This window comes from Gadus macrocephalus, chromosome 7 (assembly GCF_031168955.1).
Source record: "Gadus macrocephalus chromosome 7, ASM3116895v1".
Lineage (NCBI taxonomy): Eukaryota > Metazoa > Chordata > Actinopteri > Gadiformes > Gadidae > Gadus > Gadus macrocephalus.
Genome location: NC_082388.1, coordinates 583428 through 606980, shown reverse-complemented (window position 1 = coordinate 606980; position 23553 = coordinate 583428). Strand labels below are relative to the sequence as shown.

General features: G+C 48.9%; 1 protein-coding gene and 1 long non-coding RNA gene across 2 annotated transcripts in view; both read left to right on the top strand.

The window, feature by feature from the left end:
• Window positions 1-23553, top strand: part of LOC132460670 (abl interactor 2-like) — a 48492-nt gene that overhangs the window by 14766 nt on the left and 10173 nt on the right. Inside the window, 6 exon segments of the mRNA XM_060055499.1 lie at window positions 6643-6810; window positions 7347-7523; window positions 12781-12798; window positions 13316-13416; window positions 14617-14757; window positions 17968-18092. Of these exon segments, the coding sequence (XP_059911482.1) occupies window positions 6643-6810; window positions 7347-7523; window positions 12781-12798; window positions 13316-13416; window positions 14617-14757; window positions 17968-18092 (730 nt within the window).
• On the top strand, window positions 7532-10863 carry LOC132460774 (uncharacterized). The gene is made up of 3 exons (XR_009526430.1): window positions 7532-8977; window positions 9104-9517; window positions 9557-10863. It is a non-coding gene; the product is annotated as an uncharacterized LOC132460774 (long non-coding RNA).

Genomic DNA, 23553 nt, shown 5'->3' with positions numbered 1-23553 from the left:
ATTCCTTACCTGTCTATAAGAAATATAGCCATCTCAGCGTCCGATTTTAAGTTTCTCCGGTCACGTAACTCTCTCCATCGCTCATAAGCCACGCCGATGTTTACTCTGGTTTTATTTCGAGCTCTCTCCGCCTCCCTTTTAGTAGCTGTCCTTTCAACAAGTGTCTTTCCTCTTTTTTTCTCTGTCTTAGTGGTGTTAGTTGATGGTATCCGGGGAATGGGAAATTTATGGGCCGTTGATGAAGACACGGCTATTCATTTGTTGTCCGCCGTAGTAGTACAAAACTGTCAGACCGCTAGGCTCGTGAACGCTCACGCAGGGACGCACCAACGTCGTTGCCAAGGTGACCGGACAGTCCCACAGCCAATAAGAACGGAGAATCGGAGCCTCGCTCGGATTGGTCAAAGTGTACATGAGCGGTGGCAATTTTTGGGTGCGGCCCACAGAGGCAGGGGAGAGCAATGTTATGAGCAGATATTCTCAGAGCACTTCACCTACATATAGCTGACTGGCTATTAGGACAGTTTTGCCAAATATTACAGTAAAGAAATTACCCACCCTAGCTTTAAGCCAGTACAAAAGATATTATTTATTGCCGGCCACAAACGTTCCAAACTCTTACGGTGGGGTGAAGGATAGGTCAGGTTTTTAACGTTAATCTAGCTTAGTTGCATATTAAACCGGAGGCTAGGCCTTTGTTTGACCTGGAGTTAGAATGGGATTGATTCCTCTCAGCCCGGTTCATATGAAAATCAAATGTGCAATTTCGTTTAGTGTATAACGCAGCCGTAGAGGAAACTTACGCAGTTTTAACCCATCTGTCTTGAGTGCCTCGCTAACCCGCCGTGGGGACAAACTTGCAGGAATCTCATACTTCATATAGAGATCCAATGCAGTGCGTTTGGCCAGTGCTATCTGGGTCAAACATAACTAGTTTGTTTCTACAGCGTTATTGGATGTACCACGTGGTGTACGATTTAAAGGGACGGCGCGTCTTGGAAACGTGCGTTTCCTTTGTTCATACCTCCACAGTCTTTATAGTGAGAGCCCTTTTTTGAAACAAACGCCATTGCTTGTGAGCAACAGGGGGGCTCAACTAAAGTGTTACATCCTCTCTCTCCCGCCCCCTCTCTTTCTCTCCCTCCCCCTCTCCCTCTCTCTCCCTCCCTTTCTCTCCCCCTCCCTCTCTCTCTCTCTCATCCTCTCTCTCTCTCACTCACTCACTTTGACACTCACAAACTCACTCACTCACTTTGACACTCACTCACTCACTCACTCACTCACTCACTTTTATACTCACTCACTCACTCACTTTTATACTCACTCACTCTCTGTCTCTCCTGCAAGTCGGTAGGGGATGAATGGTCAGTCTTTTGTTAAGACTGCATGATCTCTGACCTGGATAAAACAGATCTCACTCTCTATCTCTCTCTCTCTCTCTAGAGATATGTTCTCTCTATCTCTCTCCAAGCACACACTTATTGAAGGCAACAAGTGTCATTTTTGACCTGGGCGTTTTGATAAAGCAATGGTAGCCTGCTCGGTCGGTCGGTCGGTCGGTCGGTCGGTCGGTCGGTCGGTCGGTCGGTCGGTCGGTCGGTCGGTCGGTCGGTCGGTCGGTCGGTCGGTCGGTCTGTCTGTCTGTCTGTCTGTCTGTCTGTCTGTCTGTCTGTCTGTCTGTCTGTCTGTCTGTCTGTCTGTCTGTCTGTCTGTCTGTCTGTCTGTCTGTCTGTCTGTCTGTCTGTCTGTCTGTCTGTCTGTCTGTCTGTCTGTCTGTCTGTCTGTCTGTCTGTCTGTCTGTCTGTCTGTCTGTCTGTCTGTCTGTCTGTCTGTCTGTCTGTCTGTCTGTCTGTCTGTCTGTCTGTCTGTCTGTCTGTCTGTCTGTCTGTCTGTCTGTCTGTCTGTCTGTCTGTCTGTCTGTCTGTCTGTCTGTCTGTCTGTCTGTCTGTCTGTCTGTCTGTCTGTCTGTCTGTCTGTCTGTCTGTCTGTCTGTCTGTCTGTCTGTCTGTCTGTCTGTCTGTCTGTCTGTCTGTCTGTCTGTCTGTCTGTCTGTCTGTCTGTCTGTCTGTCTGTCTGTCTGTCTGTCTGTCTGTCTGTCTGTCTGTCTGTCTGTCTGTCTGTCTGTCTGTCTGTCTGTCTGTCTGTCTGTCTGTCTGTCTGTCTGTCTGTCTGTCTGTCTGTCTGTCTGTCTGTCTGTCTGTCTGTCTGTCTGTCTGTCTGTCTGTCTGTCTGTCTGTCTGTCTGTCTGTCTGTCTGTCTGTCTGTCTGTCTGTCTGTCTGTCTGTCTGTCTGTCTGTCTGTCTGTCTGTCTGTCTGTCTGTCTGTCTGTCTGTCTGTCTGTCTGTCTGTCTGTCTGTCTGTCTGTCTGTCTGTCTGTCTGTCTGTCTGTCTGTCTGTCTGTCTGTCTGTCTGTCTGTCTGTCTGTCTGTCTGTCTGTCTGTCTGTCTGTCTGTCTGTCTGTCTGTCTGTCTGTCTGTCTGTCTGTCTGTCTGTCTGTCTGTCTGTCTGTCTGTCTGTCTGTCTGTCTGTCTGTCTGTCTGTCTGTCTGTCTGTCTGTCTGTCTGTCTGTCTGTCTGTCTGTCTGTCTGTCTGTCTGTCTGTCTGTCTGTCTGTCTGTCTGTCTGTCTGTCTGTCTGTCTGTCTGTCTGTCTGTCTGTCTGTCTGTCTGTCTGTCTGTCTGTCTGTCTGTCTGTCTGTCTGTCTGTCTGTCTGTCTGTCTGTCTGTCTGTCTGTCTGTCTGTCTGTCTGTCTGTCTGTCTGTCTGTCTGTCTGTCTGTCTGTCTGTCTGTCTGTCTGTCTGTCTGTCTGTCTGTCTGTCTGTCTGTCTGTCTGTCTGTCTGTCTGTCTGTCTGTCTGTCTGTCTGTCTGTCTGTCTGTCTGTCTGTCTGTCTGTCTGTCTGTCTGTCTGTCTGTCTGTCTGTCTGTCTGTCTGTCTGTCTGTCTGTCAATATATTCCCTTAAAAATCCATCTGTTTCAAATGATAACAATGTTTTGGCAGCTACTTATTCAGCCAATGGTGTATAATTGTCACATTTCACTAGTCAATAGCTGGAAGTATTATATTGTATATTTCATTCCAATAATATGAGGTATTTAGTTTGATTTTGATTTAATTATCAATATCTAGTTCATAACTACAGTTCCCGCACGCTCATTAAGTGCCCTCATCCTCTACGAATCAATAAATCCATAGCAATAAGTTGAAAACCATCGGTAAAGCAATAGTTTCTGGACACATAATATTTTTACTATAATTTTGTAACTAATAGCATTCAACATCTATGAGAGAACAATATTTATGTATACATGTGATAATATCTGTAAATCCACTTTGTTTGTACAGACATATTACTTTTGGGCAACCAGGAAGGTTGTTCCACAGTTTCAATATGGAATATTGAAAAGTAATTAACGTTGTACAATCTTGTAACTCCCAATTCCTCGCTCTTTCTCTCTGTCTGCCTGCCTGTCTAAAGGTAGGCCCTCCCTCACCCCTTAAAGGTCCCATGACATGAAAATCTCAATTTATGAGGTTTTCTAACATAAATATGAGTTCCCCTAGCCTGCCTATGGTCCCCCAGTGGCTAAAACTTGCGTTTGGTGTAAAACGAGCACTAGCTGTTCTGCTCGCCTTTGAAAAAACGGAGGATCAAGCGCGCTGATTTGGAAATCTGTGCTCATGACGTCATGAGGAATCTCAGCTCCTCCCCTTACTCTGCCTGGCCCGCCCAGAGACGTTGGCCCGCCAATGAGACTCGACCGTGCGAGCGCCACATGTGTGTGTGTGAATACACACACTGTAACGCAAGTGTTTCTTGTCGGTTCTTTGACGTGTCTTGTATTTCCACAACGAGACTGTCGTGGGGGTTATATAAGCCATGGTTTAGAAGGAATTGGGGGAAAGGAACTTTGGTTTGACTCGCTGAAGTACATGAACTGCGACATGCCGCCGGTTGCCGCGAGGCACCATCGCCCGGCAGCGGGCAGCCGGCCGCAGGCAGCGCGCGGTTCAGTCGACTTCAGGTTGATGTGAAAGTGGAAGAACCAGAGACGTCGCAGAACCCGACAAAGTCGTTTGTGATTCATAATATCGTCTGGAGGCGCACACAATATGTTATATGATATAGATATCTATGTATTATATGATATTATTTAGATATAGAGCTCCAGGACTGTAACGCAAGTGTACACTTCCTTGTTATTTGGATAACCGTTCTGCTGTTGGTGTGATGGCTCATAACACGTCGGACTCTCGTCTCTGGTATTTCTACAACGAGACTCGTATTGGGGGTTATCTCAGCCAAGGTTGAGAATGAATTGGGGGGAAGGAACTTTGGCTTTGACTCCCTCAAGAACATGAACCACGACAAGGAGGAGAAAGGGATCTTTGCCGGGCAGCGCTTATGCACCTCCGCCTCCGGCGGTGGTCCCTCAGCGGGGCTCAAGCGGGAGACATTCGCCGCCAACAATCCCTTTCTCCTCCATGTCGTGGTTCATGTTCTTGAGGGAGTCAAAGCCAAAGTTCCTCCCCCCCAATTCATTCTCAACCATGGCTCAGATAACCCCCACGACAGTCTCGTTGTGGAAATACAAGACACGTCAAAGAACCGACAAGAAACACTTGCGTTACAGTGTGTGTATTCACACACACACACATGTGGCGCTCAGTGTGAGCGCCACGTTACAGTGTGTGTATTCACATTGATGTGGACGTTGAAGAACCAGGAACGTCGGAGAACCCAACGCGGTCGTTTGAGATTCATAATATCGGCTCACACAGCTTTTGGCCGTGATAATATATATTATATGATATAGATATGTGTAGGCTATATGATAATATTTAGATATAGAGCTCCAGGACTCCCGTGTGTTCTAGAATATTTACAGAACACGGCAAAAGGCTGTGTGCGGCTCGCCATTGCGATACATCCACTGTAAACAGAGCGCATGGTGGCTGCAAGCTGCTCAGGGCCACACCCCCACCCTCCTCCTTGACACGCCCACCGAAACAGCGCATTTGGGGGAAGCTCAATGTACGACTGGCTCGGAGTGGCTGTAACTCTGCACCACGGCTGAATTTAGGGAACGTCTTTGAATACTGTGTTAGTTGCCCACTAATACCTATATTAAAGAATACATAAAATAGCATGTCATGGGACCTTTAAATTCCTATCCCAGCTCCTCCTAGCTGAGTGTTGATGTGTCCCTGAGCAAGAAACTTGACCCTAACTGCTCCTGACGAGCTGGCTGTCGCCTTGCATGGTTGACTCTGCCGTCGGTGTGTCAATGTGTGTACTAAACAATGTAAGTCGCTTTGGATAAAAGCGTCTGCTAAATGCCCTAAGGCCTAAAAAAAAAAATTGTTTGGTTCCGGTTTCCGACCGACCCTGTCAATTTATGTGCAACCCAAATTATTTTATGAGCTTTAAAAAAAAAAAAAATGATGATGCAAACTATAATTACGTTTTGGTACAGCACCTCTTCATTCTGTACAAGGATGAGCGAATTTTCTTGTTTTTAAATGAAAACAACCTACCTATCATTCGCTGCCGCTGGAAAAAAAATAGAAAAAAAAATAAATAAATTCCCTACCTACCCATGACCTCAACTGACAACCAACAGGAACCATAAACATAAACAATTTTTTTAGGCCTAATTGTAAATTGTAAAAGCAGTATCCTGGTATTCTACATGAAAGTGGGGGAAAATTATTTTGCATTGCATGCAATGTTGTGGTGGAACGTAAGCGGAAATCTTTGATTGATAAGCATTTTGCCACCGCGAAACATAACTACAGAACTGCAGGCAGGAAGTCAGACGACGGGGCAGAGCATTATGACACAGGCTGTTGCATCCAAGTCAATTACCAGCTCGGAAAGAATCAAGAATCTATTATTCATTGGACCATTTCTCTGTGTTTTTGTTATTTTAGTTAATGTTTTTTTCTGTAATAACTTATTATTTAACGTCAGAAAAATCGCAACTTTCATTTCCTCTCGCACTTTAATCACAACAAAAACATTAAAAACCCAGCAACTTTCATCGCAACTTTTTGGAAAAGCTCACGCAGCATCAGGCATTTTAGGCCGCGAAATCCTGGAGGGACTGAGTAGAGGTTACGAATTACGTAGCGTTAAGAAGGCTTTAAGAAGGTTTCGGGAAACCGGGCCCAGACCGCATCTCTCCGTTGGTGTCGTCCATCTTTGTAGGCTGACGTTCTCTCTCTGTTGCTGTCGTCCATCTTTGTCGTCTTGACGTCATCTCTCCGTTGCTCTGTCGTCCATCTTTGTAGTCCTGACCTCTCTCCGTTGCTCTGTCATCCATCTTTGTAGTCCTGACCTCTCTCCGTTGCTCTGTCGTCCATCTTTGTAGTCCTGACCTCTCTCCGTTGCTCTGTCGTCCATCTTTGTAGTCCTGACGTTCTCTCTCCGTTGCTGTCGTCCATCTTTGTAGTCCTGACCTCCTCTCTCCGTTACTGTCGTCCATCTTTGTAGTCCTGACCTCCTCTCCGTTGCTGTCGTCCATCTTTGTAGTCCTGAGCTCCTCTCTCCGTTGCTGTCGTCCATCTTTGTAGTCCTGAGCTCCTCTCTCCGTTGCTGTTGTCCATCTTTGTAGTCCTGACCTCCTCTCTCTCCCTGCAGTCCCCAGATAAGCACAGGGCGCTGGAGGAGACTAAGAACTACGCTACCCAAAGCCTGGCCTCCGTGGCCTACCTGATCAACACGCTGGCCAACAACGTGCTGCAGATGTTGGACATCCAGGCCTCCCAACTCCGCCGCATGGAGAGCTCAATCAACCACATCTCCCAGGTAGAGAGAGAGCCAGGCAGACAGACAGGCAGGTAGACAGCTCCATCAACCACATCATACAGGTTAGAGACAGACAGACAGGCAGGTAGAGAGCTCCATCAAACACATCATACAGGTTAGAGAGACAGGCAGGCAGACTGACAGGCAGGTAGAGCTCCATCAACCACATCATACAGGTAGAGAGACAGACAGGCAGACAGACAGGCAGGTAGAGAGCTCCATCAACCACATCATACAGGTAGACAGCCAGGCAGACAGACAGACAGGCAGGTAGAGAGCTCCATCAACCACATCATACAGGTTAGAGACAGACAGGCAGACACACAGGCAGGTAGAGAGCTCTATCAACCACATCATCCAGGTTAGAGACAGACAGACAGGCAGACAGACAGGCAGGTAGAGAGCTCCATCAACCACAACATACAGGTTAGACAGACAGACAGACAGACAGGCACTGGTGTGTGTGTTTAGACTCGGTTCGTCAGTATGTGATCGATTGGTCTCTCTGACCCACGACCCTTGACCCCTCCCCCTAGACGGTGGACATCCACAAGGAGAAGGTCGCCCGGCGGGAGATCGGCATCCTGACGACCAATAAGAACACGGCGCGGACGCACAAGATCATCGCCCCCGCCAACCCGGAGAGGCCGGTGCGCTACATCCGCAAGCCCATCGACTACAACACCCTGGACGACATGGGTCACGGCGTCAAGGTAGGGGGACAGGGCTTCCGCGGGGTCGCTAAAGGTATTAAAAGGTGGTAAATGAAATTAGCCCAAATTAAGGCCAATAAAAAGTATTTAAAAGTAATAAACGTCATCTGACGAGGTATTACATTTCCAACTAGGCCTATGAGTTTTTAAATTTCTGTAATTTACGTGCAGGCCTATCTCCTAAAATTACTAAAATTGCGTGGATTTATTTTTATGTTGCGAGTAGGCCCTGAGCGATATCAATGATGTTGCGTGGTGCGTGCGCTGAAACAAACTGGACATACCTGGCTGGCTTGCTGCCAAAGCTCTTCGCGAGTTCACTTCTGTTAGTTCAAAGTCATTTGAAAGACAATAATGTGGGAAATGCAAATTTTCGGACCTCTGGCTCAAGGATTCGATATTCAAAGACTTGTACAGTATAAACGTTTGAAGTACCACGGTGTGAATTTGCGCTACGGTATGGATTTTGACGTTACCGTGAGACCGGTGTGACCGGTAGACACCAGCATGGACACTTCTGATCCGATTAGAAGTAGAAGAACGGCTCAATCGGAATAAAAAATTATCATATATACGCCTCAATCGGAATAGAATTCTCTGATCGGAATAGAATTCTATGAGGAATAGAAGAGGGGTTAGCTATAATCGACGTCCGATTGGTTTGGGGTGGGTGCGGCTACTTAACTTGGAGAGATGGCATCAGCAGCTGCAGCAGTTCGCAATTGGTCCGTCTGTACTTTTATGCACACCGAACTTGACCGCTGTCAAGAAATCTTAATTTTTGGCCTGATTCACGCTTTCCTTCACCCACTCCATAAGTAGTCCGGTAACTTATCAACCCCAGCGTGTCTGGTTGCTAAGCGACGTCAACTTCTTTGGCAGACTATTTCTCTGCTGATCAACACTACGAATGATAATTGTAAAAAGACACACCGTGTGAAGATATTGTTTCGTTTTGGCAAGGAGCCATGTAATAATTATAGAACGTCGCCGGTCATTATCGAAAATAAAACACTCCGGGCGAAGCAAGACGCCTCCACTTCGCGTCGGTGTCCTGTTCGCCCTGTCGGGGCTTATTTTCTCGATAATGACCGGCGTTCTGTACTACAACATTATCCCTTACATATATCATATAAGTCAAGACCAACATAACGATTGTGCGCGAGAGACATACGAACGAACGCTTACCACTTTTGTAAATGCCATATATCCAGTACATTCGGATTGCATGACAGGAATAGTGAAAGCTTGTGACAGATGTCACTGCCTGTAACATTGGGCCATTGGCATGTCTGCTCATTTGGCCTTTAGTGGAGAAAAGTGCCTTAATAAAGTAAATATTGTGGGTAAGCCACTACCAAAGAGGCCAGGACAGGCAGAATATCTTGTCAACTATGTGCCCTACACCAATCTCTGCATCACACTTCCGTATACAAGCTCAACTTTGATGCCAGGTAAGGGTGATATAGATCTTTCTTTTATTTTTCAAGGCCCTCTCTCTCTCTCTCTCTCTGTCTCTGTCTCTGTCTCTGTCTGTCTCTCTCTCTCTCTCGCTCTCTCTCTGCCAGTTTTTGCGTCAGCAGTTTGAAGTCATGCTGGTATATTGTAATATTGTGAAGGTATTAAATAAAGTAGTAAATACCACTTAAGAATTTCTGTATAAACCCTGGAGGACAAGGACCAGCTGGAGAAGGGGTGAGGTGGTTCGGAGAAGGAGAAGGAGTGAGGTTCAGAGAAGGAGTGAGGTTCAGAGAAGAAGTGAGGTTCAGAGGAGGAGAAGGAGTGAGGTTCAGAGAAGGAGTGAGGTTCAGAGGAGGAGAAGGAGTGAGGTTCAGAGGAGGAGAATGAGTGAGGTTCAGAGGAGGAGAATGAGTGAGGTTCAGAGGAGGAGGAGGAGTGAGGTTCAGAAGAGGAGGAGGAGGAGTGAGGTTCAGAAGAGGAGGAGGAGTGAGGTTCAGAGGAGGAGGAGTGAGGTTCAGAGGAGGAGGAGTGAGGTTCAGAGGAGGAGGAGTGAGGTTCAGAGAAGGAGTGAGGTTCAGAGAAGGAGGTGTGAGGTCTAAGTGGCAAACCCTTTGCTCACCCTTATTCCATCTTCAGGTTAGAGGCAAAGGTTGTCTGTGAACATTTCCTTGAAAGCCCGCACAGAGGGTTTAACGTGACGTTGTCTTATTTATTAAACAATAATCCCGTTGACTTTCCAGGAAAATAAAACGAAATAAACATAAACAATGTCGCTATTCAATGCGAAGAATAAGGTGAAGAATAATGTAAATAATACGAATAATGTGGTCAAAAAATAGTTTGATCTCTTGCCTTCCAACCTCAAAAAATATGTTCCCTGCCGTATCTGAGGGCCTCCTATAGGCTGCAGCTAGAGGAGCGCGACACACCTATTTCACCGCACACCGCCACAACATGCACACTGTGTCTCCTCTGCAGTCAGAGGCACCAGAGAAGGACTGGGAGGATCAAAGGATCTAGCAGAGCCAGCCGCTGCAAGCATTCATATTTAACTGCTGCTCAGAAAGAGAGTTAATAATGAATGTTTAATAACGGGCTGAGCAACGTGTCAAATCAAACACCCGATAAACGCATCAACTCAAGGGGCCGTTGCTCGAGAGAAGAATAACTGAATATTAATTTAGTCGGTAGGATTGACGCAATTCTGCTTCTTCTCAATCTCAAAGAAACATAGCATTCCTATTTGAAGTACTAAAGCAGGTCATTACAGCTCTGAGTTTGATTCACTCAGGCGAGCTCAGTGTCACTCATTAACACTCTATTCAGTCTGCGTTAAACATCACATTATATAGAAAAGGGAAGAGCTCTGTCTTGATTTGGGAAAGCAGCAGGGGAAAGACTTCATTACCCATGAGCCTCCACCGTCCCACAATCACTCAGAATGGTAAACTTAAATGTCGGGGAAACCCGACGTTGAAGATGTGATTCATGTATTTACTTTTATGCAATCGACTCTGGCCTAGTCAGTCAAAGCAGCAGGTTAAAGAATACATTACCCATGTGCCTCCACTGTCCCACATGACTCATAAGTCATGCTGTAATCCATTGGGATGGTACACCTGTACGTGCAAGTTGTAAGTTGCAAATCTCCCAGGTTTCTTGCGGCAATTCACTGAGGCACGCCCCCTTTTGGTCCTAGTATCCCTTCGCTTTGAAAGTAGAGGGAGTTCAGTGATGCCGAACGTTAGCCTGGTCCTACCAGACTCTCGTACTTCATTTGTACAGAGAGTCTGGACCTACTCGATTGATAAACGTTAACTCACTTGAAGGCGGGTGTCTGTTGAAGTTTAAAACTATTAGATCTGCCCAGTGCAGGGCTCCAGACTAACTTTTTCCTTGGGTGCACTGGTGCGCCTACATTTTTAATTTGGGTGCACCAGCACGTATTTATGGTGCACCCAAGTTGTGAGTTGTTGAGGGGGGGGGGGGGGGCGTTGGACCGTGCCTGCCTTACGCTGAGTTGTTGAGGGGGGGGGGGGGGGCAGCTGTACCGGTTGCACCGTCGATATTTACGCCACTGATTAATAATATTTTGACCATTAAATAAATGCCTTAAATAAATGCTGAATCTGTATCTCTCATAAAGAATATCTTCAGACAATGCCAAGGGATCGCTTCTGTCCCGAAAAAAAGAGAGAGACGCCTGTACGATAAGTGCGCCGAGGTCCATGGGAACACCCACAAATGGTGACGAAATTATCGGAGGAGGGGCTAGGAAGCTGCGCATCCGATATAAGTAGCCGATCTCCGGGTAGACTCGCTGAAAAGCTGCTCCCGACCAAGTTTGGTTGCGAGCGTAAGTCACCATGGTGATACAGCGACGCTTAAAGAGATCGACTTTCATGGTACAGCTAACCCAGGCTTTCAGCTCAACATACCTCGCTAACCCTCTAATCGAGCTTCGTAGTACAGGCCCCTGGATTGGGCTTCGCGGGTTTGTTTACCGGCGTTGCTATTGTTACCGGTCTTGCGTGTTCCAATGGTTTATTAGGTATCTAATAAATCGCTGTCTAATCAATACTTCATTCACTGCCTCTTCCGTGGTCATTACAATATTATGAATAGACTGCTCTGTAAAAAAAAAACATTATACCAGATACATTTTCAGTCGCACCCGAATTTTAGGCGCATGTGCGCCCAAATTAGGCGCACTCTGGAGCCCTGGCCCAGTGCCACTCTGGATCTGCCATAACCAATCGCTAACGTTTGGCCGGGAATCACGTTGCGTCTGTAAACAAACCAAACACCGTGCGTGAAGATGTCCGTCACCGAGAGCTGACTTTAACGTCATTGATCTCAGCCACTCCCTCTGTTCGCTGATTGGACGCAGAAAATGTAGACGGAGAAAACCCACTAACATACCGAAAACCCAGACCTAGTACTGAAGGGAAATTCAAATTGAGCGGAAGTACTTAGGCGGGCGGAGCCAGGCTAGCCGAACGTACTACTCGTCAACAAAAATGGCTGCGCCCGTAAAGAGATTTATTTTCTTTGTATTTGTATCACGTTGGTCAATTTAATGTAGATTTTAAATGCTTTTACACACTTGATTACATTGCTACTTTATGCCTGTCACCAATTTATGCATTGCACGGTCTTGCCGTGCGTGCAATACAATGTAAAGTTGTGTTGTTTGTTTTCGAGCTGGTTTGCTAAAAAGGCGAATGTAGCTAACAATAACAAATGTACTACGACCAAAAGGGGACGTGCCTCCGCAAATTCTGCAAGAAAGCTGGGAGATTTGCAACTTACGACTTGCACGTAACATCGTAGCATCCAAATGGATTACAGCATAACAGTACACAATAATGTCAAACTAACCCGGTGATGTTGATGTCTCCACCTCTGTCGTTAACTCTCTTCGTCTGATAATCATGAACTTATCTTTTACAGTGATGTTGATGACTGCACCTCTGTTTAACTCTCTCTTCGTCTGATAATCATGAACTTATCTTATACAGTGATGTTGATGTCTGCACCTCTGTTTAACTCTCTCTTCGTCTGATAATCATGAACTTATCTTATGCAGTGATGTTGATGTCTGCACCTCTGTTTAACTCTCTCTTCGTCTGATAATCATGAACTTATCTTATGCAGTGATGTTGATGTCTGCACCTCTGTTTAACTCTCTATTCGTCTGATAATCATGACCTTATGGTGTCTCTCTGCCTCCTATCAGCTACTAACTCTCTGTTTCCTCTATATTCTCTCTCTGCTCTCTTATCTAACCTCTCAGTGGTTGTTGAGGTTTAAGGTAAGTGTCTGAGAGGCATGGGGGGGGGGGGGAGACGTTTGTTTTGAGTCGTTCATGTTCATCTTGTAGATTATAGATATTTTTATATTTGAAAAGCCTTAAAGGGCCCTTAGTCTTAAACAGACGGGCTTGACACTGGATAAAGGGGGCGTTTCTCTTTATTTAAATTCATATTTGTCAACCAATCGTGTTACTGGTGGCGTGATCTAGAAGCATGTGATTGGCTGTGGTTGGCTGATTGGTAAATATTGGGGCCCCTGTGTTATATTGGGGCCCCTGTGTTACACTGAGGTCTATTGGGGCCCCTGTGTTACACAGAGTTACATTGGGGCCCCTGTGTTACACTGTGTTATATTGGGGCCCCTGTGTTATATTGGGGCCCCTATGTTACATTGGGGTCCCTGTATTATATTGGGGCCCCTGTGTTATATTGGGGTCCCTGTGTTACATTGGGGCCTCTGTGTTACATTGGGGCACCTGTGTCAGCCCAGACCACTAACCCCTCCTCTTCCTGCAGGCCAGCGCCCAGAGCGTGAAGGCGGGGGGCCCGCTGCCCCGCACCAACCCCCCCACACAGAAGCCCCCCAGCCCCCCCACCACCCGCAAGGGCACCCTGGGGTACGTACCCGACCCCTGACCTCCGGTCCAAGGGCCCCACCGCTGCTCGGTGTGTGTGTGTGTGTGTGTGTGTGTGTGTGTGTGTGTGTGTGTGTGTGTGTGTGTGTGTGTGTGTGTGTGTGTGTGTGTGTGTGTGTGTGTGTGTGTGTGTGTGTGTGTGTGTGTGTGTGTGTGTGTGTGTGTTCATTGATCTGGTTGAAGGTTTAATTTACTTCCTGGTGGTGGCTGTCCCTTTCACCCTCCACCTGGGTCCTGGTTGTCACGGCAACCGCCTCTCCTCCCCATTCAAGCCCCCCCCCCCCCCCCTAAAACACATGTTAGCGCTGCTTAGGGTTCTCTAGAAGCTAGCCTGATGCTCTCTAGATGTAGAGGACAGTGTGGCCAGGGGCCCAATGCGCCCTACCCTCAGTAGATCAGAGGCCACAGGAAGTGGTTCTGGAGCAGAAAGTGGTTCTGGAGCAGGAAGTGGTTCTGGAGGAATAGAGCAGGAGGTGGTTCTGGAGGAATAGAGCAGGAAGTGGTTCTGGAGCAGGAAGTGGTTCTTGAGGAATAGAGCCAGCCCTCCCAGTACTACCACTCCCAGTAGCAGCCCTCCCCTCATTGGTCAGTATAATGACCCCCCCAACATCATGGAGCAGGGAGAGTGTTTGTGTCTCCGTAGCGTCGCTGAGGTCCACCCCCCAGCTGTATGTTGCCCTGACGACGCTCCTGTCACCCCCCCCACCCCTAATCAATGGCCCTGCTCCCCCCCCGCGTTCCACCAGTCACAACTCCCAGTTTTTTAAGTTTGCACCTGTTTGTTTCTTTGCTCTCCCTCCCCCTCTCCCTATCTTCCCCCCTCCTATCCCCACCACCTCCGTATAACTCTCCTCAATCTCTCCTTCCTCCTCTCTCTCTCTCTCTCTCTCTCTCTCTCTCTCTCTCTCTCTCTCTCTCTCTCTCTCTCTCTCTCTCTCTCTCTCTCTCTCTCTCTCTCTCTCTCTCTCTCCCCCCCTCCCTACTCCTCCTCCCTACTCCTCCTCTCTCTTCCTCCTCCCTACTCCTCCTCTCTCTTCCTCCTCCCCCTCTCTCCTCTCTCTTCCTCCTCCCCCTCTCTCCTCTCTCTTCCTCCTCCCCCTCTCTCCTCTCTCTTCCTCCTCCCTCTCTCCTCTCTCTTCCTCCTCCCCTCCTCTCCTCCCCTCGCTCTCCTCCCCCCCGCAGGCGCCAATCCCCCTACCGGACCCTCGAGCCGGTCCGCCCCCCCGTTGTCCCTAACGACTACGTCTCGAGTCCGACCCGCACCGGGCCGCCCCCCCTGCAGAGCCCCGCCCGATCCGTTTCTCAAAGGACCCGCACCTACAGGTGAACCCCCCCCCCCCCCCCCCCCCCCCCAACCCATCCCATCCCTCCCAAACCCCTTCTGAACGCTCCCAAACCCCTTCTGAACCCTCCCAAACCCCTTCTGAACTCTCCAAAACCCCTTCTGAGCTCTTCCGATCTCTTCCTAACCCACCTGAGAGCCCCCGTAACCCTTTTCCTTAGTTGAGTCCTTGTTTTTCCGGTCCCTTCTCTTCCTCCTCTTCCTCATGACTAGCCGACACAAACACTTCCCCCCAAAAACCCCCCTTCCCCCAAACCCCCCTGTCCGGCGCTGCTTCCTCTCATCTTGTCCGTCTGTCTGCTGTCCGTCTTGTGTTTATAACCCGTCTCACTGTCATGTAGTCTCGCTCCCCTCACCTAGAATGAAACGCTCTTGGTCAACTGTACTCTACTGTACTCTACTCTACTGTACTCTACTGCACTCTACCGTACTCTACCGTACTCTACTGTACTCTACTGTTCTGTACTCTACCGTACTCTACTGCACTCTACTGCACTCTACCGCACTCTACCGTACTCTACCGCACTTTACCGTACTCTACCGCACTCTACCGTACTCTACTGTACTCTACCGTACTCTATTGTACTGTTCTGTACTCTACCATACTCTATTGCACTCTACCGTACTCTACTGTACTCTTCTGTACTGTACTGTTCTGTACTCTACCGTACTCTACTGTTCTGTACTCTACCGTACTCTACCGTACTCTTCTGTACTCTACTGCACTCTACCGTACTCTACCGTACTCTACTGTACTCTACCGTACTCTACCGCACTCTACTGCACTCTAACGCACTCTACTGCACTTTACCGTACTCTACCGCACTCTACCGCACTCTACTGTACTCTACCGTACTCTATTGTACTGTTCTGTACTCTACCATACTCTATTGCACTCTACCGTACTCTAATGTACTCTACTGTACTCTAGCCGCAACTAGACTACTCCTTAGTTTACTACCACCCCGACCACTGCTACTTAGTCTATTACTACAGTGTTTCCCATACATAGACCATTGTGTGGCGCGGCGCTGTCACGTTAAAATTGTACCGGGGGCGAAAATTGTACCGGCCTACGTCATCGTTTGTTTACATCCTGACAACCTGCCCGGCAACAGACGACACGATGCAGAAAACATGTTTCCAAACGACGAAATAACATAATACAGATAGCGGATCGCTATCTGTATTATGATAGATAGCGATAACACTTGTTTTTACTTTATATTTGTATTGTATTTAATTGTTTAATCGAAACAATAAAAAAATTTGCCCGCAAAACGGGCGATCGCGTCAAATGACGCGTCAAATCACGTAGGAAGGTTCTTGAACATTCTAGACTATGAAACCTGCTTAAAACACTCAGTTTACTAGCTAAATTCGATTAAACAATTCAATACAATGCAAATATAAAGTAAAAACAAGTGTTATCTAGCGATCCGTTATCTGTATTATGTTTCAAGAACCCTCCTACGTCATTTGACGCGATCGCCCGTTTCGCGGGCAAAACATTTGTCATTTGACGCGATCGCCCGTTCCGCGGGCAATTTTTTTTATTGTTTCGATTAAACAATTAAATACAATGTGTCACACACACACACACACACACACACACACACACACACACACACACACACACACACACACACACACACACACACACACGGAGCGAGAGCGACGATGCTAACACATGAACCCACCGATGTCACCCGTCGCTTAGCAACCGGACACGCTGGGGTTGATAAGTTACCGGACTACTGTAACTACTACGGAGTGATAATATCAAAGACGTGAATCAGGCAATATGTTCGGTGTGCATTAAAGAGACGGAGTGGACCAATTGCGAACTACTGCAGCTGCTCCAAGTTAAACCCCAAACTAATCTGAAGTATTTATAGCGGACTACACCACCTATTCTATTCCGCATACAATTGTATTCCGAACCGATTGAGGCGTATATATATGATACTTTTCTATTCCGATTGAGCTGTTCTTCCACATCTATGCGAATCAGATGTGTCCGCATGTAAACGCGGAGTTACGTGCACACTCACTGACGGCCGCGTCGCCGTGCTGCGCCTGCGCCGCCGTGCTGTGCCTGCGCTGCGCCTGCGCCCCCCCCCCCGCGCACCACACATTGGTCCTTGGTCTGTGGGAAACACTAGTACTACTACATAGCCTGCTACTTAGTCTACTAGACTACTACTATCCATCAGGTATCAACTAAGGCTGTAACTAGTACCCTTTAAACTACTAGATTACTACTTAGTTTACTACTAGTATTTAGCCTCGTACGGACGTATCCGTCTAGCTTGTACCACATGATCATCAAATGGCCGTTGTAGAAACTAGACCAGGGCGACCATGGAGTGTTTAACGGGGGCGTATCACACCACCAGGTGTGAGTATGGTTAGCCGCTGCAAATCGGCCTCTTCTGAAATCACAGGTGGGCATGTCCACCTAGATGTATGACGGATAGATGAGCAGCGTCTGCTACCGTCCGTTGGGTAGGCTGGTAGACTGATCTATCCAGCGTATATACGCCCACCTGTGATGTAAGAAGAGGCCGATTTTGAAAACGGAGGATTTTATAATGTCATCCTTAAGACTCCTCAGAGTATGAAGGGAGGGGTGATTAAGGTTTAACTTCTAAGTGTCTGTGTGTGTCTCTGTGTGTCTCCCTGTGTGTGTGTGTGTGTGTGTGTGTGTGTGTGTGTGTGTGTGTGTGTGTGTGTGTGTGTGTGTGTGTGTGTGTGTGTGTGTGTGTGTGTGTGTGTGTGTGTGTGTGTGTGTGTGTGTGTGTGTCTCTCTCTTTGCTACCCGTGTGTGTGTCTCTGTGTGTGTCTCTCTCTCTCTGTGTGTGTGTGTGTGTGTGTGTGTGTGTGTGTCTCTGTCTCTGTCTCTGTCTCTGTCTGTCTCTTTGTGATTGTGTGTGTCTCTGTCTGTCTCTGTGTGTGTCTGTCGCTCTCTGTGTGTCTGTGTGTGTGTGTGTGTCTCTCCCTGTGTGTCTCTCTCTGTCTAACCCTAACCCTGTCTCTCTCTCTCTGTCTGTCTCTCTCTCTCTCTCTCCAGTAGTGGCAGCAGTGGGGGCAGTCACCCCAGCAGCAGCTGAGAGCACAGGGGGAGTGAACCCTAACCCTAACCCTGTCTCTCTCTCTGTCTGTCTGTCTGTCTCTCTCTCTCTCTCCAGTAGTGGCAGCAGTGGGGGCAGTCACCCCAGCAGCAGCCGCAGCAGCAGCAGAGAGAACAGTGGGAGTGGCAGCGTGGGACTGCCCATCGCCGTGCCGACGCCGGCCCCACCCATCGCCTTCCCAGGTAGACTCACTCACCCGTTCTGTCTCACCGTCTCTTATGCACACACACACACACACTTACTCTCTAACTCACTCTTCATGTCCCACTCTCTCTCAGTATTGATGTCTTACTATCAGACTCACCCTTTCTGTCTCACTCTCTATGTCTCACTCTTAGGGCCCTATCTTGCATCCGGTCGCAATTGACTTTCTACACTGGAGCATGTGTCGTTGCTAGTTTGGAACTGGCGCGGAGCATTCTTTTCCGTGTACAAGCCCATAACTTTTTAGTGTCGGTAAATTAGGGAATGATCTTGCGCCCCAAGGGGCGGTTCGGCGAAAGGAGGAGGCGCTTTCTGGCGCAAACGTTCCCTGGTGCTATTTTGCAGTTTCAGAAATCTATTGCGCCACAAACCAGGAAATACCTGGTTAAAAGTCAGTGGCGCGTTGTTCAGATGCTATTTTAAGGGCGCATGCATAATGTTGCTTGTGCACCTCGCTTAGACACTTTCTTTCTCGCATCTACCTAGCCACACATTCTTGGTAAATTATTTGGGAAAGAACAGCTGATACAGCGGTAATAAGTTGTGCTTTTAAATCAATGCATCTGCAAACACCGTACAGCACACATATTTTCTTGACACAGACATCGTGTACAAGCCCATAACTTTTAGGATTGATGAGTATTTGATCGTGAGAAAACATTGTTTTACCGCGAGTGAGTGTTAAAAAGATTGAATGAATGCGGGCGCGTGTGTGTGTATGTGGGGCTGCACGACATGGGAAAAATATGATATCCCGATATTTTTGGGCCTAATGGTGATAGACGATATATATCTCGATATTTTCTATAGAGTGGGTTTATGGCTTTGTCGCATTGTCCTGCGTACTACGGTGAAGGTTTCAGTGTGCCCTAACTTTAATCCCCCGCCCCCTCCCTTCTCCGTTCCATTTGGGAACATGTTTGGTTTCATTTCGCTTGTTTCGTATATTTTAAATAATTAATTAAGAGCGCCACCAGAGGGCGCCCCCAACACATTTGCCGCCCTAGGCGATCGCCTATGGTCGCCTATGCCGAGCGCCGGCCCTGGTTTCGGGGCAGAAGAAGCTGTCGCGGCCGGTGATGCAGCAGCACAGCCACAGAGTTTTACACATTCCTCATACTGCACTTTGTGCCGCTGCTGTAAATGGTGGAACAGATTTGTTGTGCTTCCACTTTTAGCCGCAACGGTTTTGCTACACTCTCTACAGATGACCTGCAGCTGCTGCTCATCTGTTTTTTTAAACCTGAACCATTGCTATATTATGGAGCCGTTGTTTCTCCTCTTTAAAAGAATTTCGTCTCCCGCCGCCATCTCGTTTTCTTTACCGGTATCCTCCATGCTTGTTGTGTTGTGAGGGGGCGGCGGGGGCGGGAATGAGGCGTCTTTGCACACGGCACGTTCGGAAGGACAGAGTGGGAGGGGGAGGGGTCGCGCTCACACAGTCTCCAAGGCATCCACAGACGCTTGAGGCTGAAACTGACCATTTTAACGCATATATCGATATAAACGATATTGTCAAATCTTGTATCCCCTTGGAAATTATATTGATATATCTTACATAGCCGATAAAAGCCTAATTTATGCGCCGGTAAAATAGCAACATCGCCATAGAACCGCCCACAAAGCTACTTGCGCTTGGCGCTTCTCACTTGCGTTTTAGACTGTTAAAATAGGGCCCTATATGTATCAATATATGTCTCACTCTCTGTCTCACTCTTCCAGTATCACTCTCTGGCTCACTCTCTCTGTCTCACTCTCTGGCTCACTCTCTCTGGCTCAGTCTCACACACACACAAACACGCCCCTCTTGGAGAGGAGTCTTCTTGACCTCTGGTTCCACCGTAGAACCATAGCCTCTCTAGAGTACCTCTAGTCACATGACCTCTGACCTCTCCTGTTGATCTGCTGCTCTCTCCCTCCTTCTCCCCTCTCCTCTTCCTCCTCCTCTTCCTCTTTTCATCCCTCCCCCCCCCCCCCCCCCCCCCCCAGGCGCCGCCCCGCCCCTCTCCACCTCCGCAAAGCCCCCCCCCGCCTCCACCCCCCCCACCCCCGGCACCCTTAGCCCCGCCCCCAGCCCCGCCCCCAGCCCCGGGGCCCCCACCACCGCCCTGGACGGCCCCCCCCAGGTCCCCCCCCTCACGGAGCCCCTGCCTGTCCCCCCCCCTCCCCCCCCACCCCAGCTCCCTCCCTCCTCCGTCCCCCCCGCTAGCACCGGCCACGCCTTCACCCCCCCGCCGACACAAGGTGAGTGCCTCCCCCCCCCCCCCCCCCCACCACCTGCATCCCACCTCATCACACACCCTCCCCCCTCCTCTCTGAGGCCCCTCCCCCCACCTGCCTGAGGCCCCTCCCTCCTCCTGCCTGAGGCCCCTCCTGCCTGAGGCCCCTCCCCCCTCCATTAAGGTGGATGCTGTTGCCATGGATCATCTCCATTTTCCTTTTCTTTTTCCTTTCTTTTAGAAGTTTGTTAAGGGTCCCATTTATGCTGCTTTATGGATGCTTATGTATAGGTGTTATTGGGCCCTTAATACAGTACTTGAAGACGTTCATGAAGTTCAGCCATTATGAGTCAGTCCCACAATGAGCTCGTTTTTAGAGGCGGGTCAAGGACGAGGATGGGGGTGTTGCCCTGAGCAGCTTGAGGCCACGGTACCATGCGCTCTGCTTACAGTGGATGTATCGCAATGGTGGGGCGCACACAGCCTTTGGACGTGTTCTGTAAATATTCTAGAACACTCCGGATGCTCCGGCGGGAGTCCTGGAGCTCTATATCTCAATAATATCACATTATGCATAGATATCGATATCATATAATATATACTATCACGGCCAAAAGCTGTGTGAGCCACCAGATGATATTATGAATCTCTAAACGACTGCGTCAGGTTCTCTGACGTCTCTGGTTATTCCACTTCCACATCAATCTGAAGTAGACTGAACCACGACATGGAGGAGGAAGGGATTGTTGCCCGCGATTGTCTCCCGCCGTAGCCCCGCTGCCAAGGCACCACCAACCCAAAGTTGGTGGTAAAAAACTTTGGGTTGACAAAGCCAAAGTTCCATTCTCCCAATTCCTTCTCAACCATGGCTGGTATTTGCCCCACTACGAGTCTCGTAGTGGGGGAAATACCAGAGATGTCGGAGAACCGACATGTTATGCGCCATAACACCAACAGCAGAACGGTTATCCAAATAACAAAGAAGTGTACAACAGTCGTAGCTCATTGTCTCATTGGCTGGCCAAATTCTCTGGGAGGGAAAAGCAAAGATGGGGAGGTAACCTGGACCCTTATGACGACATATGGGGCCAAATTCGAAATCAAAATTAGTTTTTTCAAAGGCAGAGCAGGATACCTAGTGCTCGTTTTACACCTAACGACATTTCTAGCTACTGGGGAACCATAGGTAGGCTAGGGGAACTCATATTAATGTTAGGCAACCTCATAAAGTGAAATTTTCATGCCATGGGACCTTTAAGTTTGTGTTTTTGAGTTTTGATTGTGGTTCAGTGTGTCGCTCGGTGAGTTGATTTAACGCACACACACAAAGATCCAGAGTGTGTTTGGAGTTCTATTTCATTCCTACTGACCGCCAGAGGCAGTGCTTTAGCACTGGATGTTCCATCTCGCGCATGCGCAGGTCGAGTAATCATACCAAAAAAGTCACCTGTGACACCTGGGTGACCCGAGAAAGTCTATATATTCCGGAGTCACCCGAGGTTCTGTCCCTTCTATTTTCTCGCGGTAGCGTACTAGCAGGACACACAAACATTGTTTGTTGTAAGAGATACCATATTAGCTTGTCGCAAGTAGCCTTGTAACCCAAGGGTTGGTGCCTCGATTTAACTTCGTCCACCAAGGGCTGCGACTTGCAATTTGTTTGATTTCGGCAGGGGTGAGTAAAGTGTGTAGGCTACGCGTAGTCGACTATCCGTCGACTATCCGTCGGCTAGCGCGGCATCTGATTTCACCTTTCTACCCTTTGCTTTAATTTGCTTAGAGCATTAATTGGCGGCTAGTTTTTCAGTCGCTGTGTTATTCTTTCGGTCTCGCACCGTTTCTCGGGTGCGTTCGCCTAAGCCCGGTTGCTCATTTGTATGCGCCAGTGCGCGGCTTGGGGTCCAAGCCGCCGTCACTGTATTTATTTAGCCAGTTGCACTCTTTGATTAATCGCCAGTGAGTGGCTTGGGTTCCCAAAAGCCGTCACTGTATTTTCCTGGCGCCGTCACTCTACTGTCGGGCGCATTATTGCTCGGGTGCTCTCGCCTGTAGCTTGATTGCCTAGCCTGCGCTGATTGCTCTCCGGTGGGCTGCTTGGATTACCAAGGCTCGCCGTCACTGTGTTGTTGCCGGGGTGTCGCGTTGTTGCTCGGGTGCTCTCGCCTAAAGCTCGATTGCCTAGCCTGTGTTAATTTGCTCTCCAGTGGGCTGCTTGGGTTTCCAAGGCTCGCCGTCACTGTTATTGTCGGAGTGTCGCGTCGCTCGGGTGCTCTCGCCCGTAGCTCGCCGTCACTGTTATTGTCGGACTGTCGCGTCGTTGCTTGGGTGCTCTCGCCTAAAACTCGATTGCCTAGCCTGTGTTTATTTTCTCTCCAGTGGGCTGCTTGGGTTTCCAAGGCTTGCCGTCACTGTTATTGTCGGGGTGTCGCGTCGCTCGGGTGCTCTCGCCTCTAGCTTGCCGTCACTGTTATTGTCGGGGTGTCGTGTCGTTGCTCGGGTGCTCTCGCCTAAAGCTTGATTGCCTTGCCTACTGATTAATTTGCCGACATGCTAAGCGCCCATAGTTGTGTCGCCTGCATGGCCTCCCTGCAGGCGGAGGATGGCCATGACCAGTGCCCTGCGTGTCTCGGGGTTGAACACCTCAGGGAAGCAGTGTCAGATAACCCGTGCATGAACTGTAGTTTCATGCCTCATGCACTGAGGCTAGCTAGGTTGGCTGAGGTGGAGGGCAGACCAGGGTTGCCCCCTTCGGGTCTTGGTCCTAGTGGCACCAGACGCCGTGCCTCGGCAGCTGGGGGACCCCCCGGGATGTCCCGTAAGGTCGAAAACTTGGCGAACCAAGTGGATAAGCTCTCGGATGAGGTTGCTCAGATTAAAGCCCTCCTACAGAACCTCCAACCAGCTCAGGGTGTACCAGCCGCGGCCCCTGCGGCTGCGCAACCCACTTATACAGAGGATGACATGCTGTCTACAGCTGCGTCCTGTAGCCTCTTTGCAGAGGAGGAAGAGCAAGCGTCCCTTGCCTCTCAGGCGTTCGCTCAAGGGTCTCTGGGCTGCTCGGCTAGAGGGTCAGTGTCCGGCCGCGACATTGTTAGACCAGCCGTGCGAATGGCCCTGGCAAGACTGGGGTTGGATGAAGCTCCTGTTTCATCTGCACCTGTGAACGCCTTTTTTCCACAGGCCGCTCAACCTTCCGTTTTCTCTTTGCCCCCCTCTGAGC